Genomic DNA, 18,382 nt, shown 5'->3' on the forward strand with positions numbered 1-18,382 from the left:
TATTCTTAAGAAAGCAACAAGGAGTTACAGAGTTTTGCAAAATAACAAACACTGTTCAGATAGACTTCACCTTATCTGTGCTCACTCAGTTTTGGGAGTTGGAGACCCAGCAAGTAATTTCTCCCTCCAACCTGGACTTAACGATACGTGTCAGTGGGTGACCTACCCTTTCACCCCTTAAGAATGATCATCTGCCCCATGTTACTGTATTCCACTAATTGGGAATTTCCAGCCCCTTCAAGGAGAAGCCTTTATCCAGAAAGTCTGTTGTTGGCAGCAAATGATGAGCATACAGGAACATCAAAATTTGTGACTCTCTGTGGTTTTACCATGGCCTCTCAGCTCGTGTTTCAACAATCTGCTGGCTGAATACTCTAACCCAGAACAGAGGCTGTGCCACAGAGTGAGGTCCACTGCATAAGTTACAATTCAGAACAGAGTCTGCATTTCACTGAGTTCACCAGGCTTATCCAAATATTTTACTTTGTCAGTAGAAACCAAATAAAATAAATTAAACTCTCCATTCCCCTTACGTCTCTGCTCTCCTAAACATCACTCTTATCCTCCTAGTGTCTGTTGAATTGAACCGCTTTCTCCTAAACCATTTGCAGCTGCATCACCTCTTCAACATCCCACTTCCCTTCATTCCTGTGCCCTTTTACCTTTCTCCACTTGCCTCTCCTCATGACACCCACAATCAGGCATGTCTCCTCTATCCAAACCCGTTACCTTTACTGTTTCCCATCTTTCCGCTCTCTTGTCCCGAGCCTTTTTGCCCTGCTCTGACCTCTCTGATGTCCATGATGCCATCGTTTCAGTTCCCGTTCTTCCAATGAGAGGAAACACCACAGAACACGTCAGCCTGGAGTGTGCGGAGTATTGCTCTTGCCCTTCGCAAGAGATGTGGGCAGCACAAATGGGATCAAAGCCATGAAGGTCCAGAGTGTGGGATCTGGACTGAGAGCAACCTCAATGCTCTGCTGGACTTGGATCCCCTTTTCCAGTTCAGACCCCACCACAGCAAAAGACCTGTTTTGAAAAACACCAAATGCCCAGTTTTTTCTAATCAAATCCCTCAAGCTGAAATTTAGGAAGAGTTTTTACTTTCCGTTGGACAAGTTATGAGCTTAAACTAGGAGCCTAAGGACTTGTTGAACCCAAACCGAAGCCTCTCGCATTTTAAATAAGCCAGCGTTGTGCTCACCAAGATAAACAGGGCAGGTGAATTCGGTTCCTTGCAGCTTCCGCCGACTCTGCTAATGAGCAGGACCATCAACATCGAGCTAGCTTGGCATGCATCCTCTGATTAATTAAACTGCATCCGACACCAGCCCACAGCTGTCCGCTAGTGCTAAATACAAGATAAAGTAAGAAGTGGCTACCAGCCGACATTTACCAGGTAGGTACGCACCGGTATAAGGGTGATCTCTGCACCCCTGTAGAGCTTTCCCTTTTCCAGCGTCGGGTTAACCAGACTAACCTGAAGATGACTGGATTTTCAGCTTCCACTGTATATGCTGAATGTTACTTAACCAAATTTACAGTTTACAGCAGTATACCTCTATATTCACAGGGGTGAATTTGTCTCTTCCTCTCTCTGTGAATTAACAGCCTGTGTCTCTCCAGTATACCTATAGCAGTACCAGAAGAAAAATGATCCGGTCTCCTAGATGTTGTATGTACACCCCGTCTGATCCCAAGAGGTAGAGGTTGCGACATTCCTGTCTCCGACCCGCACCCTGACCCACCACATTTGCGAAGGTTGCATCCTCCCCTGTAGTCTGACCTCCTGCACAGGGAAGAAGCAGGATCAGTGGTAATAAAGCTGGAACTGTAGTCATGCAATCTCCGGGAGGAGAGAGATACAAGAACAAAATCCTCTGGCATCGACAGGAGGAGGCCAGAAGTGGAATAGCAGCGGTGCTGGTGACACTGGCGCTGAAGGTAAAACGAGCCCAATTCATACCTAACATAAGCCACAATTTCAGGGCAGCTACACCAGTTTGCAGCAGCTAAGTGGCTGATCAGGTGAGAGATAGTTCACACGTAGAAGTTTTTCATGGTCTCTTATACCAGCCTTGAACACTGACTTACTCTGAGACCCTATTATTTAACCCTCTTTTTTTTTCCCCTCCCCAAATTATCCATAATTTTGAGTGACTCCATTTTTTAAGTACCCAGCATAGATACTGACACCCAATTTTTGGACGTGCATTTGCAGCCACTGTGGTCTGCAGCTACAGTTGGGTGCTCAGCATCTTTCAAGATCAGGTACATGATATGTGAAGGATGAGGCCCTGATGTAGAGACCAGTCTAGGAAGTCTGGCTGTATGTTCTCTCCTCTGTCAACTTCCCTGTGTAAAACAGAGTGATAATATTGGGCGACTAATTTTATATGGGATGTTTTGAGGACAGGTGAGTTTTTGTAAGCAACTTTAAAGGATGGCCCGTTTGTTTTTGCACAGCGGCTTAAGCCACAGAGTGAAGGATCAGAGCACGCAGCTTTAACTGCTCCTGGCCCAGCTTAGGTTCCCCGTGTTCATTTGCTTCAGTTTCCTCTGCATAAAACTGGGATGCTACTTGTTGTGTTTTCCACAGGATACCGGCGCAGACAAGTTTATTCTCATGTGTAAAGCACTATGAGACTTCCCAGAAAGGATCTCTAGGGACAGAAAACAGAATAGCATTAAAAAATAAATAAATCTGTAACTGCTGCTACTCCTGCTCCTGGGACAAGTCCACTGTCCGCTCAACTCAGATGATACGCTCCTGAGGGTGCGTGTCTGGAGAAGAAAAACATCCTCGTATGGTTATAAATCTCACAGGGACCACTTAAACCGCAAGTGTAGATGAGGACGAGCTGCACTCAGCATGGTTTCGGCCACCATGCAATTCATGCCTTCGATTACCAAGCGCTCAGCTCAGGTTCATCAGCAACCTTTATCGGTAGGAGAGGGCTCCTTCTTGCATAGCCTGCCTCAGCCCAGATCTGTACCGAGACCGGGGATGGCAAGTTCGGCGTGCGTCCATCAACCTGGGACAGTTTTCACCTGCAGCCGTCCCAGCTCCTGGCGAGGTTCTCCTGCCTGAGACGGTGAGATGAAAGCCAGACCTCGTGTCCTGAGCTCACACTTCTGGCGATGAGCTTAAAGAAGAAAGGGGTGTGAGTCAGCACCGCTGTGGCTGTGCAGCGGCTCTAAGTTGTCGAATCGGTTTATGGCCATTTCAGAGGAATCCCACCACCACCACCACAACTATGGCATTTCTAACTAGCGCCTCTGAAGTGGGTTTAAGTAGTGTAATAAGACAGACGCTGTTGGTAACACGCCCGCTTTCTCTCATCTGTTGCCTCAACAAGCACATTCTGGTTTTAAATTAGTGTATTTATTAAAAATTAAACCAAATCCTAATCACTCTTCTGCCCTGTAAAAAAAAGAAAAAATTCTTATACTCCAGCCCATTTAACTGAAGCAAACATTATCCATACTGTTACTGAACGGGTTGCCGAATGCCTTTTCTTTTACAGAAAAGAATAATATTTCTTTGACATACTGTTTATGGTTGCTTACAATTACAATTTGCAATTTACAGCTGCAAAACTGAGTAGGTAAGGCATTCTAAAAATGACTTCAAATATCTTTGATGGCTTTAATGGATTTTTAAATAAAACAGAGAAAGTTATTAACTGAAAAATATAAAAAGTCATTTGAGCCCCTAAAACTCTTTGCTACTTGGTGATTTCTAGCAAAGAGCAAGTTTGTTTGCTTTGGTTTGGTTTGAATGCTCCCACAAGCTCAGCTTTAGGCTTGCGCTCAACTAGCCATGCTTGCCTGAATCGGGGTCCTAAACGATGGTCTGTGGCTGTGCAGTGAATTCCTGACTCCTCACTGGAGTTCTAATTAATTCACTTAATTTTGGGTGTTCCTTTTCTTTTGCCCATGCCTCAGAACAGATTAGCAGTCCCTAGGTCTGCCAGGCAGGAGGGCATCTACCTGTGCTCCTAGAACCTGGCTTTCCACCCAAAACTAAGGTGTTTCAGACCTAGTCGAGGTAGGTACATTAGCTGCTCTTCCAGGGACATGGTACAGGACCGGCAGCCTACCTTCAAGGTTGCAAAGATGCTTTTTTCAAACAAGATCCTTATTGCTTTCTTCGGGATGCTGTATTAAGCAGGGAACAGAAACATAATCAGAAAGCATGTGATATCAGTGAGCAGTGAAAGAAGTTTTAACAATTAAATTAATGCAGGAAAAAAAAGATGCAGGGTGTTTCAAATACAGCTGGGGAGAAGCCAGTTTTGTACGTTCAAAGGAGAGTTGGAAGCAACAATCTTTACACCCGAATCCCCAAATCTTCTTTTCAAGGGCCCTGAAAGGAGCATGGTAGAGGGGAAGCAGGTTGTTCAGACTCTGCGCTTGAAAGTAGAAACCAAAGTCTTTTGAGTCTGCTCTCGAGATTCGGACATGCCTGTCAGCAGCACAGGGTCCGTCTTGTGCTCCACTTGGTAGAAGGGACAATTCTTCAGGTGCTCCGACATGCACGCGACGTCGTTGCGCTGCCATTTGTGAACTCTGGAGAACAGGCTGCTGAACTGCCAGATCTAATACAGGAAAGGGCAGAGAAATTGAGGAGAGAAAACGGGAATGTTGGTAAAAACAGAAGAGGATTTTAAAAATCTGTATGTTCTTATAGTGGGTGTGCATTATTCGTACTAGACAGGTTAATGAACATCTGACTGTGCAGGGTTGGCATAACAAGCAAAAATGGGGTCTGTATTGTTATCTATCTCGTACTTGCTGGTTTTGCTGCTTTAGTCACCATCTGCCATTTTTAACGGGAAAGTATCCTTCTGCAGGTTTTGGTGCCAATCCAGTGCAGGGCATGAGGAAATCCTGGACACCTGACCACCGCACCTCTGCAGAAAACTCCGTCCCAGGTACAATGTGATCCAAGATGTTTATAAAGCAAAGTGACTACAGCGTGCTTGTGTGATACGTATCTCAAAGAACCCTGAGTTCATAAAGACCTTCCAAAGCATCCATCAGCAACTTCAAAGTAATTAACATTACAACACTGTTGTTATTCACCCCACCCCAGAACAAGCCTGGGAAATCTAAGGTTAAAGTTATTGCTAGAGGACATACAAGCTTGTGAAAAATAGAAATGTGCAGTTAAATTTTCTGATCCCGTTTGCAGTGATACCATGTACCATTTAGTGGTATACTAGCATGTAGTGATAAGACTGTGATTAAGTCACTTTAACATTTGCTGTAAATGAATTTTTAAGTCATAGTAGATTTCTTCTCCCCAAAAATGTTACTTCCTGCGGAAGAAGGACACTATGTGGGTGTGCTACGCTTAAGATTACCTGACCCTGTCCTAGTCCTAAGTAATGGTAGCTATCATACACAATAGTCAGGAAATTCAGACTAATTACAAACAGAATGTTTTCAAGCAGAAGCTGTGCACTAGAAACAAGATTCCTGTGGGGTCAGTACAGACAGCTAACATGAAAAGGGTTAGACAGCCCTTAAATTCAATACTGCTGGTTTGAAATTGCTCTACAGTAACTGAAGTTAATTGCTATATGAATGCTTAGCTGGAATTTCTTCCTTTTACTGAAGGAAGCCACATCCTCCAGTAAATTATTTCAGTGGCTAATTCCTGTTTTGGATTGGGCTAATTCGACTTGCAGCCACCAAACTTTGTTACACAGATTTTGAATTCACCACGCTTCATGTCTACTCTTAATAAAGAGTACTTTCTCTTAATAAAGAGTCATAAACTGCTAAGCTTCCATTTGCTAAGAATCAATAGGTGGGAATCTTCAGGTGTCTGCCTGAAAGCCAGGTCCTTAGATCATTTCTGGGAGTCTTCCCTGGATCTCTAAATTATTTGTTCCTAGATCTCTGTCTTGTCTGCTTGGTCATGCTCGAGTCTCCCATGTTATTCTTTCAGTTTGATGTTAGAGCAGCTGCAAGGCTGTCAGCTAGAAAAAAAACAACCTGTAATAACTATTGTTCAACTAGGACTTAGACTGAGCTGTATTTACATATTTCTTTCAGGCTACCTAAACAGCCAATAAGGGTGGTAATTTTCCAGCACAAACAGTGGGAGACCAGCTTTGCAGAAGAAGGCTTCCTATCCCCATGCTGCTCCCTCAGGTGCTCACAACCCAACGAACCGCTCGTGGCAATCCTGTGAACTACTAACCATGAAAGCCCTCGGGGGCTGATGCGAATGCCTGAGCTTCTCTCACAGCCACGTCTCCTTGTTCTTTACCCTTTTGGCGTTCTAAAGCATGTTTTAGTTTTGACATACTCTAGACCAGCTTGTAAAGAACAATAAAAAAAAAGTATGCACTTCAAATTCTTCAAAAATCCATGTGTAACCCTTAAATATCAGGAATTCTCAGTTCCCAGTGCCTAAAAATGGTGCACATGCAAACAGGTTACCCAAGACAAGCTTGGGTGAGGATGTTCAGCTAGTTAGGAGATGTCCATTTACACCTTCCTACCTTTGCTAGATGTACTGCATTTTACAGCCCTGACCCCTGACAACTGTGGTGCACAGTCACAACCTCACGATCCTTCCCCACATCTGCATGCTTACGTGCAGCATCCCTTGCTATGCTTGTGTTTTATCTGGAGAGAACCCACGGCTATCTTTTTCCCAGTGTCAGTCACTTGCCTTTTTGCGAGCTTTCCACGAAGCACCACCATGGGAATACCTTCTTTTCTCCCAGACCAGCAGGACCATTCCCTTCTCTTGAAGAAGAGTGGCACAGATGTCCCTCATCAGCACTGACACTTGCGACAGCTGAGATAAACTGAAGCTGTCCAGGAACCCCGCAATGTACTTGAGCACTTCCACTGGGAGGCTGCTCAGCAAGTCCTTATTTCTCCCTTGATTAGCCACTGTGGAATTGCACTTCCCTGATTCGGCAAGGAGGGTGTCCACCTCTGGCTTAATAGCAAATGTCTTGAGAGGCTTGCTGTATATAACCTTGGCCTTAAGTCCATCAGGGCGGAAGGGATTTTGAACAAAAGTACATCCCAAGTAGGCCAGTGGGCAGCGACGCTGGAACCATCCATCCAGACATGACTGGATATCAGCGTGCACATTCTTGAAGTGGGACGGGAACTCGTCCCTCCTGAAGAAATGACTGCAAGTGAATGTGAAAGCTGAACTGCTTTTGTTGTGTCTTCTGGTTACGCATTCAGTGTAGAGCTCCATGTGGAGTTCTGGTGGGCTTTTTTCATCCAGAATATCTGCTAGGACAGCACTGGAGGAGAAGGGCTCCAGAGGAAAGCTGTATGTCTGTGTTGCAAAATCCATAAAGAGTCCATCGATACCTCTTGCTTCGGAGATCTCATGGCCTTTCAGCTCTTTTTCCAGTGCACACAGCAGTGTGGCTTTAACTATATTTGCCTTAGGTAGTTCTTCTAGGTTTAATCCCAATTCTGAGGTATCCACTGACTTGTCTGAAGTTGGCATCTTGTGGCCCAGTGCATCTCCTAGTCGTGCTCTTTTGCCACAGTAACTAACTGGCACTTTGAAGGTGTAGACAGTCTTCACCTCCTGAGCTTCCAAGTTCCCGTAGACAAAATCTTTTTCTTTGGGAGTGCAAGCAGCTAGCTGGCCAAAGCGGATGAGCATTCCCCCGTGATGTACCAGATACATGTTGTAATCACCTACACCAACTTCCTTCTTCAGCCTCTCCAGGACCCCTTCTTGCCAGGGAGCCAGTCCTGTCATTTCTGTATTTGGTGTTACTTGTTCGGGCTTTTGGTCCTTTGCCTCTTCTGCACTGTCAGGTACTTCCTTTGCCTTCTCTGTGGAGCTGGCAGTGTGAGGGGCTGACGCTCTTTTCTTGGAAGCCTCTGTCTTCTGTCCTGTGCTGGCTGCTGAGCCCGTTACCTTGCAAGCCAGGAGCTCTTTGCTGAAAATGTTCTCCCAGGTTTTGTAACTCCCCAGATCCATTCCCTCTTTGTCCTTTGCCAAATCTTCACGCTCACGTTGGCTGAGCTCGGACAACTGGTCGTCGCCCTCTTGGGAACCACAGGCTACTCCTCCCACAGCACCTTCTTCCCCATCCATGGCTTCGTCCATCAGCTCTTCCACTTCATCCTTTTTCCTCCACTCTGGAAACAATTCGGCTATTTTCAAAGCCCTGAAAAGGATCTTCTGGTCTCTGAGCGCCAAGGCTGTGTCCAGACACTCTTCGTTCAAGGTCTCCTTCATAATGTTCTTGTGGAGGGTTGTGTCCGAATCCACGTTTGGCCATCGATTCCACTCCATCGAGCAGCAGACAACACTGGCTGGACAGACCTGGAGGTGCTTCGCCAGCTTAAAGCGGGCCATGGAAAAAGGGCAGCCATAGGCTGAGTTGAGGCAGGAGACCTGCTCTAAGGGACAGAGCAATTGGTGCTCCTCCTCCTTGCACATGTGGAAGGCGGCCCCGCAGCGAAGGCGGCAGCTGATCACCATGCAGGAGATGGAGGGCTCAGTCGGTGCGCGGCAGTGCCGGTTGAAACATCTCTCGCAGTGCCTGTGCTGCCCAGGGGAAGCTTTCTGAGCCCGGCGCTGTGTGTAGCAAAGACAAGAAGACAAGAGTTATTGCTCGAAGGAGCAAGGACGGCCACAGACCCTCCGTGCCCGTGCTTGGTTTCTATGTGTTAGGCGCTCACATGCACTCCTAGTGGGAATAAGGCTGTGGGCAAATGACTGGCAGCTCCATGTAGTCGTGTATCAGCACTGATCCCCACGATACAGCGTGGTCGGATAGCAGCACGGATGCAGATGAGGTCCTTACTCGTTAGCCCAGCAGAGGCAGCCAGGGTTTGGGAGCAAGCTGTTTTCTGTCCCAATATTTACACTGGGTCTATCTATACCAAGCTGCTGAAATCAAGACTGCCAGAGGCACAGTGAAGGAGCTTCCCACTTCCTCAATGCTTTTTGAGTAGGAAAGATGATGTTTCTTTTTCCTCCCTGGAAAAATGAGCTGGTTGTTTGGCCTACGTGCCTCGTCATCCCCCCCATAAAGACATGAATGTTGCACAAATGAACCTCCCTTTGCTCTACACCAGCAAGGCTGAGAGTGAGGGTTATCTTCATGATCCCAGTTCCCAGTCTGGAAAACAGCCTGGGTAAAAGCTAATTTGCCTGGCCTTCTTTGCTCTGCTTTTCTGATTTACCCTTAGACTCCTAGATGATGCCTGTGTGTTGTGGAACAGAGACTGCGGGGGACTTTCCTTCAGGCAGGTTATTTGCTGCATTTACTTTCAGGTGTCAAAACCTGGAATAAGGCGATGCCTCGGTCTGCGTTTTGGAGACAAGCTCCAGAGTGCAGTGGGGGCTTGCTGCAAGGTTATACTCACGCAGTTAAATCCATTTTCTTTTACTTTTTTTTGTACAAACTGCCTTTCACCTTTCTTCCCTGTGCTGTCACCAGTGAATGCCGAGTAGGTAGGAAGGAGGAGAAGAGGGCAGGTATGGTTCATCTCCTGCTCTGCTCAGCACCACGGTGTGCAGTTAGGGCAGAAGGGGAGCGATGAAGGTCTAACCTCAACAGAGCTTTTCCCTTCCTCTGACGGTGCAGGGGAGAAGTCAGCCTGAGCATGCCTTTTACAGGGTGTCTCTTTGAGAAAGAATCCATTTTTCTTCCTTTGGGATTTGTCTTAGAGCATGATCCTACAAAAACTGGTCACCACTGCTCTACTGTTTCAGTTCACCCTATGTACTTCTGACAGGTCAGTGTCAAACACTGCCCGGAACTGAATAGCAATAGTGATCCTGAGCTGATCATCTTTTAGATTCAGCTTATGAAGGTGTTAGTGACACCACAAAGGGCCATAAAATACAGAAAGAGGTCCCAGGCAACGAGTAATGAACACCACCAGTCTCCGTTTCATAAATTCAGCTGCCACCAGGCAGCTCCATGAATTGAACGTTTTGCAACTGCCAGACTGGATTAAAAGAACAAGTTGAGGTTGCCAAACCAAATGTTTCAGAAATTTCAACCAGCTTTATTACACGAACAGATTATATGTTTTCTTAAGGAAGACTGCATTTCCGTTCTCACGCTTCCATATTAATGTGGTTTCAAAATACATGTAATTTTTTCCTCTCCTCCCCTTAAAAACCTTTGATATAAAAAGGACATACAATTTTCCTGAGGTCCAACAACAAAAAGCAGAAGTACAAGAACATGATGTATGAATATCCTTATAAAAAAAGTTATCGCTACCAGATTACTAGCTTTGTGTCACAATGAACCACTGGCTTTGGTTTCATTATTGTGTCTTTCATTCTTTCCCGGTAAGTCAATTAAATGAGTTTAATGTAAAAATAATGCACTTATGAGGCCTGCTTCCAAAAGTTCTCAGTTGCCCTTGCTCATAATATCTCTACCCTTGCAATAATTCCCGGCAATAGCTGTTAACCCTTCCTAAAAATGGGAAAACAAAGGCACAGAGTCCGACAGCAAGTAAATGGAGGTGGTGATTAGCATGAGGCATGCCTTCTTTTGTAAAAAATCTAAGAACGTAAGAAATAACATTCTGGGTCACACCAGTGGTCCACCCAACCCAGCAGTCTTCTTCACCAATGTCCCTAAGAGATGCTGTTTAGGGGGAACATGTAGGACCTCCTGTGGTCCTTTCCCCTCATACACGGTTGTTGGATTAGAGAACTAGAGGCTGCTCAGTCACTACTCGGAGCTACTTCCCTGGCTGCCTTCAACTGGTATCAGTAACTTGGTCCAAAGAAGAGCTGCTGCAAGCAGAAAACTCCCGACTTCTGACTTTCTGCTCCTTGCTGTAAGGGCTGCATTCCAGCTTGGTTCAGCCTACTGCGAATCTTTGTGGAAGGGAAAGAGCTAATGATAAGGAGGAACTGAAGTTCTGTTTCCAAACATGACGCAGGGCGTGCTTTTTTCTGTGAAAATGAGAAAAAAAGTTTCGACAAGTCTTCCCACCACACTTTCTATGCAGTAGGAACTACCATAGGCCCAACAGACTCTCATTAGGCTCTGGGAAAAAATAGACATTGTTAGTAAAATAATTTAGACTTTGGGTTATTTTTGCTAAGGTTAAAGATAATACAGTAGTGTCGTTTACCTAGATGTGAGTGCTTTCGCAACCCCAGGCTTAAGTGACCTAGCCCTGCGGAGAGCTGGTCTGCAGAAGAAGTAGGCTCAGGCTCAAGGGGAAGAGATGCTACGTGAAGCGGCTTCCCCTCTCTTTCTTGAGGTAGTGTCTTAACTTCTCGTCTCTCACACTTTCCCACGCCGGCAATGGAAGTCATGAACGCCGGAGAAAGAAAGATGTCTGGGAAAGGCAGTGCTTGTGGGTTCCTGCAGTCACTAAAGACCACACACTGGTGTTTGAATTTGATGTGCATTAATTGCTCAACGCATCTTTGTTCCATCCTTTGCAACTTCCAGCGCTGACCAATACCTGTTTACACCTCCTAATGAATCAACCCCACTCCCCCTTGGTCCTGCAGAGTAAAGGAACTTGGTGGTCCCTTTACCCAGGGACAAACTTACACTCTGAAGTATAAAGCTTAGGTACCTTCACCTTTGTTTGCATGGAAAGAGCTCGAGACAGCAACGCAGAAAAACAGTATTTCGTGACTACCCATTATAACATTCCCTGCCTTGTCGTGGGAAGCACCGGCTTCTGCACAGGGGTGACAGCAGGGTGCTGGCCAGGGTGGCCCCAGCCACATGCAGCCCTTAAATACCTGTGGTTTAGGGTGGCATCTGTCCTGCTTTAGGCTGTTTGGTTACATCTACTTTTATGCAGCTCAGAGAAGCAGGAGATACAGATGGATTTATTTCACATTGGCAGCATCCTTGCTGCTTTCATTCTTGTAACATTTTGCTGCAAATATAATCTCTAAAAATAGTCCCGGCTATGACTTGCATAAGGTCAGAGGAAGGCTGGGTACATTACACTGCAATAAAAACATGAACGTGTGAACAATACTTTCCACTGCAAAAGTAACTCTCGGAGAGAAATAATTGATAAATAAAAATACGGCAGAGGCACAGGCCTTATGGTTCTCCAAAACACAGAAAGGACTGGTTGCGAAGTTTCTGGAGAGGACCCTGCATCACACTGCTGTATGCTGAAACTGAACCCTATCCCAGTCACATGCAGAGAAAGAAAATACATGCTTGTTTATGAAAAGTGACCATATCAGATCTTTCAGATTCAGAATCAGTCTGCATCATTATCCAGGTATTCTTTAGATGAGTTTACTTCATCTCTAACTTGTATATGCTGTTCTTTTCAGACAAATTATTTCTATGCCTCTCTTCTCATTGTGAAATCTGTGAAGCTAGAGGACAGGAAGAAGGGATAGAGAATTTTTTCCTGATATTTATCAGGGTTTGAATGCTGCTTCTATTCTGACATGCCGGTAATCAGGAGCTCTGTATTTTAACTGATGATCTAGTTAGCTCTGTGGTTTAGTTGATGGTATTATTGTCAGTACACAAACTACAACTTTCAAAACCCTGAGCAGAAAGTTTACGAATTCTTGCCTCGGTAAGTTTGATACCTAACACCCAGAGGCAGGTGACACACAGATAGGTTGGGTGATGAAACATTTCTCTAAACCTGTACACTTCTTGTTTCCCTGCAACTTGCAAAATTTCCTAAGAGCTGAGTTACAAAAAAAAATCAAAACAGAAATACTTACTTGAATCATGTTCAAGCTACTGTGGAAAGAAAGGATGCAAATCCAGTCCGCAGTCTGTCCACTTTGGTAAATCTTTATTTTTAGACCGTCATGACAGCAAATCAAGTAAGGTTTAAAAATATACAGCTGCTATTTTAACTGCAGATATGTCTGTGTCTGGAGCAGATCTGTTCGGTGACAATAACTTACAGTTTATAAACCAATTACAATTTCTTTTCAGTAAATATATATTTGGTTCAGTTGCAGCCAATGAGCCAAAACAATACTACTGTTTTCTTATTTGGTATTTGCTATATGTGACTGACCATATGACATGCTAAGGTTATACGTCATGTCTGAGCTCTTCACACAGAATCAAGGGATGCCTCCCATTTTAAAGAACCATCAAAAAGGGCCACCAGAAACCCCAGATAATTACCTTAAAGAGTGCCTCTGAGATGAGATTGCAAATGAACACAAAACAGTCTTTCTAAGACATGATAGGGAGCTCTTAAAAAAAATCTCAGGAAAGTTTGCATCCAAATGCTGGAGCCAAGAATGTTAAAGTTATATATATGTAACGTTACAACAGAAAAATATTTTCAAGGAATGTGAATACTTTTGGTGAAGTGTATAATGCAGACAGGACATACTCTCTATTTCTTTTAATCCTTGTTACCCAGTATATGGTGTTTATCTCATTTTTATCATAATACTTAAATCCTGAGGTGAATACAGAGTTACTAGTTTCCTTACAGGATTTTTCAATATATTTACTGTCTTAGTATCCAAGGGGTTTCACAACCAATAATGAATTTATCTTTGCAGTACTAGAGGTGTACTTGAGGTTAAAAGATACTATTACTTCTATGTGGCAGATGTAGAATTAAAATATAGAAAGATGAAAAGAAATAGAATTAAATATAATATTTTATATAAATATATATATATCTACACACACCAAGCATGGAGATGCTCAGGTTCTGATGTTTCACGTGCAGTTGCATGCTTCCTGCACAAAAACCCTGGCAGACCCAGCTGTAGAATCACATTTTCTAGGAGAGCATCTGTGTCTCCTTAAACTAGAGATTTTCTTCTCTTTTCGTGCAGCGCTCTTCCTCAATCACTACGTACTTAACAACGTCAGCAAGAAATCAGGCTCGGCTCTCCCTTTGCTAAACAGATATATTTATTTCTTGGAGCTGAGGAAGAAAACACTATGCCATTGGAAACCATACCGTACCGCATTTGCACATGATTCTCAGGAGCCTAAGTTTTCTCAAGTCCTGTCCTTCAATACAAAATAAAAAGCAAACCCAAGAAAATGCCACCACCTGGAATCACGGTGACCCCTAAGTGAGTCAAGCCCCACATCTCAACACCCACAGCAGGGACAGCTACAGCTTGAGTGACCGCCTTGGTCACAGCGGGTCACTGTCCTTCGTGGCACTTCTGCTCTGCAGTTGCCATTCAGACTGATCTTGCATACACGTGTGGCCAGCCAAGCTTTAAATGAGTCAGGCAGTGACTATGGTAGAGCTCAGGGTAGGTGGAAAGGGAGAATAAAAGGTATAGATGAAATCTTCATCAATGACACTAACAACCTTCTAGCGAGCATGTGCAAGATGTAGTTTCTTTGAGGCTCAGACCTTGAACAAGTCCACATGGATTTTACAGGGGCACTTTGATTCCAGGGCAATCCTTCTGGTGAACCTCAAATCCTCAGTATAAGGCATGTGGAGTGAAAAGATCTTCCGTGAGACAACTGACCAAAGATGGAAGGATGAAGCTGTGACAATTAGGGAGGTACTCCCTGTATTTTTTAGCTGGGGATCAGCTGGCTGAGGCCGTGGTGTTTCATGGCAATAACCACTAGTTCAGAGGTACTGAATGCATTGGAATTGTTTTATACTGAAAAAACTATGCTTTAAAATGACAGGGATGGAGTAGGTCCACCGTATAGCGCATCAGTCTGGCAAAGACTTCAATCCATGTTCCTTGCTTTTCTTCCAGAGCGTGCCTGCTGCTCAGGTTCTCGCAGCAGCACATCAGCTTCTCTTCAGCTCCCTAAACCTGGCATGCAGGACCGTGGAGCTAAAGAGAACCTGTTGCACCATCAGGTTAAATAAAATAAATTTATCGCCTGATAAATCTGTGCTGCATGCACGCAGTAAAGAGGCACCGAAACTTGCTCGTGCGATTTCTGTCCAGGGAAATGCACTAGTGCTGTTACAGGACAAGTAGGGGAGAGTTGAGGGTAGCGAGGTTCACGTAACACAGGGCACTGCTGGTAGAAACCCCACACTGCGCTCCCCCGCTATGAGACCTGGATCAGCAATATTTCTTGTTCCTCTCTACCTGGCGCAATGTAGCCATAGCTCACCTGTGCCAAACCCACCCCAAAATTCCAGGTGCTGAAGTGGTCCTCTGGGCTGGCAGCATGGTGCAGGGCAGCCCAGCAGCAGGGTCTTGTGCTGGGCATGTCGGGCAGTCGTGTGGGAGCAGGCAGGATGGGGAGAAGGGGGAAGCCGTGGCACGGAGCTGCTCTGCTGCTCCTCGCGCTTGCGAGGGGTCCCTGTGCTGTGCTTGGTAGAGACACAGTCAGGCAAAATCTCACTTTGCATCAGCTACTGGAAAATGGGTTTGGTTTGACTTCAGCAAGTGCTTTAAAATAACAGGTTCCAGTTTAGTTGCAGTTTGAGAACAAAAAAAAAAAGGTCCAAACTCTGTTTTTTTTCCTCTGGGCTCAGATTCTATTTTATGCCCTGGTAACAATCTCATTAACATACTTTTCTGAAAACTTCTTGAGATAATCAAGTGAATGGTTTGTTTGAAGCAAAACAAAGGAAACCCAACCCAAGGCAGATGCCCAGTTATAGAGAATTTCAGAGCTATCGGTTAAGGTCTAAGTGTCATAAAAAACAAAAGCAAAAAGATTCCTGAATAAAAATTCCTAAGCAGCCACCTCTCTAAATGGTACAGTAGTACCTGTAACCCTTGTAATTCTTACTTCATCATCGTTCATTCAGTCTGGATTACCAACATAAAGTTTGCAGCCTGAATCTACAAAACTCACCAGATTTTAAGTCTTAGCATTTTTGCCACAAGCTTGCTCTTGCCTCTCCTCTGACCCTTACTGTATCTCCTTGTCCTACTTCTCTCAGAGTTTCTTGAAAATGACAGAAATTGAATTTTTGATTTATCATCTGTCCTGCTGCTGAAGCTCCCATCTTAGAATCAGCATCTTAGTTTTTTAAAATCCCAGATACAGTGCTGCAAACTATGGCTAATCCACTGAATATATTATGGAGGTTTTTTTTTTTTTAGAGTAGCATGCCACAGAGGCGTTCACAGTTACCAGCTGCCTCTGTTTTAGGGTGTCATTTAAGACATCTTGTGTCTGATTATTCTACTTCATCTCAGTTACTAAGGCTGTTTTGAAGATGTCTTGATTTTCATAGCTTAGTACAGTAACCATTGCATTGCATAAGGTTTGACCAATAAAGACTCCAACTCTATTTACAAAGCCTTACCTTAATCATAGAGTCCCCGCGTGTTCACCAAACACTTGCTCTCCCGGTTGTGCTAAGCTGGGTTGAAGTGAGGTCGGTAAGGGAGAGCTGCAAGCAAAGAAAGAGGAGAGAACGGGAGGACACAGAGCAAGCCCAGGCAGAAACATCAAGTAGTTTTGGGATGTTAAAAATAAAACCCGTGCATGTGACCATGGAGCTCAGCTTACAGAGCAGTCTCTTCCACTGTATTTGTTAACACTGTCACTTCTGGAGCGATACTTCACAGAGGAGAGGCGAGAGGCAGAACCAGTAATACTCCGTGCCCCCTGCATGAGAGGAAAAGATCAAAACCCTTCCCAGAGCCCTGCATCGGCTCCCCGCCGCGCGCTGATGGAGGTTTGCCCCCGGTTCCCATCGTCACCAACTGGTGCAGGCAGCGGTGGTGGGTTTCCGACCTGTCTGGGCAGGGGTGCGCAGAAAGAGAGCGGGAACGGCGCAGAGCTGAGCAGCCGGGCAGATCTGCCCCCCCGCCTCCCGGGGACCCCCGGGAGACTCCCCAGCTCCAGCCCCTCCGCTGCACAGGGAAAGGGTCCCGCCGCGCACCGGGACGAAGCCCGAAGGGTGCAGCTCCCAGCGTCACCCTTAGTCAGCCAAACCCGGGGAAGCGACCGTCAGGGTGGTTAAAAGCATTAAATTAAAGCATTTCGTGGTGAGATTCATGGCGAGTTTCGTGAGTTCCGTGGTGAGCATTTCATACTCGTGATGAGTGCAGACATAGGGTACTACTACACGTCAGTGAGGTTCAAGGGTGCGGACGGGGCAGGCGCTGCTTCTCCCCGGTGGGTGCTCACCCGCGACCACTTTTCACCACCTCAGAAACACAGAACAACATCTTTTGGCCGTGGTGGTGGTGGCTCTGAGATCCTAAGTCGTGACGAACTTGTTGCTTTGCCTTATCTTTTTCCCTATCTGCGAGCCCCCAGTGACTCTCATCGTTTGAAACAGTGCAGGCAACTGTGTTTTCATTTTTAGGGCTGAACAAAATGTCAGTAGGTGACAACCAAGGCTTGCTGGTGCCAATTGTAATTTAGTAGTGCTAAATATGGTTAGCAGTCTGGCTTTGTGGCCTTTTTTAGAAAGGGCTGTATTATCGTGATACCATTTTCTATCATCCCATTGCACTGGGGAAAACAGGGGCCGGTGGTGATATGCCTAAACCTGAATTTCACCCAATCACAACATGATTGCTGATCTGTTTACCCCAATCCACTTCCACCCTTCACCCCCCCAGTTCAGGGTCATTCTTCAGCCTTCAATGTTGTCATCGTCTTTTTAGACTTTTAAAAACATGCTGCTTGCGTGCCTCACTTTCATACGAAGTGAAAAATGCTTCTCAAAATTCTGTATTACTGGTTTAGGAGTAAAGTCCCTCCCGCTGAATTAACCCAGATTACTAAAATACTTGGGCTTCAGAAGTAGCTGTTGTCAGAAATGAAGCTACCTTCCGTCTTAATTTTACCAGCACCTGATGTCAGCCTGGTTTTAGATCTCTGTGTTTCCAGACAGTCTGAACTCTGGTGGCACTTTTTACTGCTTCCATGTGTTGCCCAGTGATCATGCAGACCCAGAGAGCCTGCCCTGGGTCTGCCTCACTCTGTTCGGTACTCTGCCTCACAGCCTCACGTAACACAAGCTGCCAAGTTTTGCAAATCCTTCCCTGCAAGTGATAGCTGTACTGCAGGAAGGCATCATCTGTGGTGGCCTTTTAGGGCAGGGTATCACAAGATGCGCAGAATGAATGTAGTTCACCATCCCTGAAAATGAGCATGTGGTGGAGAGAAGGGAGCAGAAGAGCGAAGGTGACGGGAAACAGGAATTCATCCTTGTACCTGCAGCAGACCATTGTATGAGCTCAGCCGCACCTGAAACCAGACTCTCAGCAAGAAGAGGAGAACTTGCAGATCTCTGCTGCCGCCCTGACCTGCGCTAATTTGATTCAAGGTATCTCAGGAATGCCAACTAATACTGTAACCAGACCTTCTGCTGCAGTACAGATGTGCTTACTGGTAGGGTGCGAGAAACATGAAATCTCTGAAAGAAAAGTGTAACTGGTATTTATTTTTGGGTGCAAATGCTTTGGGAGAAAGCTGTTGCCTGTCTGCTTTAATCTCTCTTATCT

The 18,382-nt window shown here is 45.3% G+C and overlaps 1 protein-coding gene and 1 long non-coding RNA gene across 3 annotated transcripts; one reads left to right on the forward strand and one right to left on the reverse strand.

Moving 5' to 3' along the window:
- The first annotated feature begins 1,414 nt into the window (after nucleotides 1–1,414).
- On the forward strand, nucleotides 1,415–6,408 carry LOC121233439. The gene is made up of 3 exons (XR_005932856.1): nucleotides 1,415–1,944; nucleotides 4,857–4,937; nucleotides 6,067–6,408. It is a non-coding gene; the product is annotated as an uncharacterized LOC121233439 (long non-coding RNA).
- FBXO40 (F-box protein 40) lies at nucleotides 1,944–16,582 on the reverse strand. 2 transcript variants are annotated; one of them, XM_030020153.1, is made up of 3 exons: nucleotides 16,225–16,582; nucleotides 6,692–8,587; nucleotides 1,944–4,601 (listed from the first exon to the last, which is right to left on the reverse strand). In XM_030020153.1, exons 1-3 carry the CDS (start codon nucleotides 16,231–16,233, stop codon nucleotides 4,404–4,406), a joined length of 2,103 nt encoding a protein of 700 aa, XP_029876013.1. In that variant the 5' UTR covers nucleotides 16,234–16,582; the 3' UTR covers nucleotides 1,944–4,403. The 2 variants fall into 2 exon arrangements, with proteins under 2 accessions (XP_029876013.1, XP_029876014.1); XM_030020154.1 differs by lacking the exon at nucleotides 16,225–16,582 and adding an exon at nucleotides 12,713–12,757.
- Nucleotides 16,583–18,382: the final 1,800 nt, after the last annotated feature.

This window comes from Aquila chrysaetos, chromosome 7 (genome assembly GCF_900496995.4).
Source record: "Aquila chrysaetos chrysaetos chromosome 7, bAquChr1.4, whole genome shotgun sequence".
Taxonomy (NCBI): Eukaryota; Metazoa; Chordata; class Aves; order Accipitriformes; family Accipitridae; genus Aquila; species Aquila chrysaetos.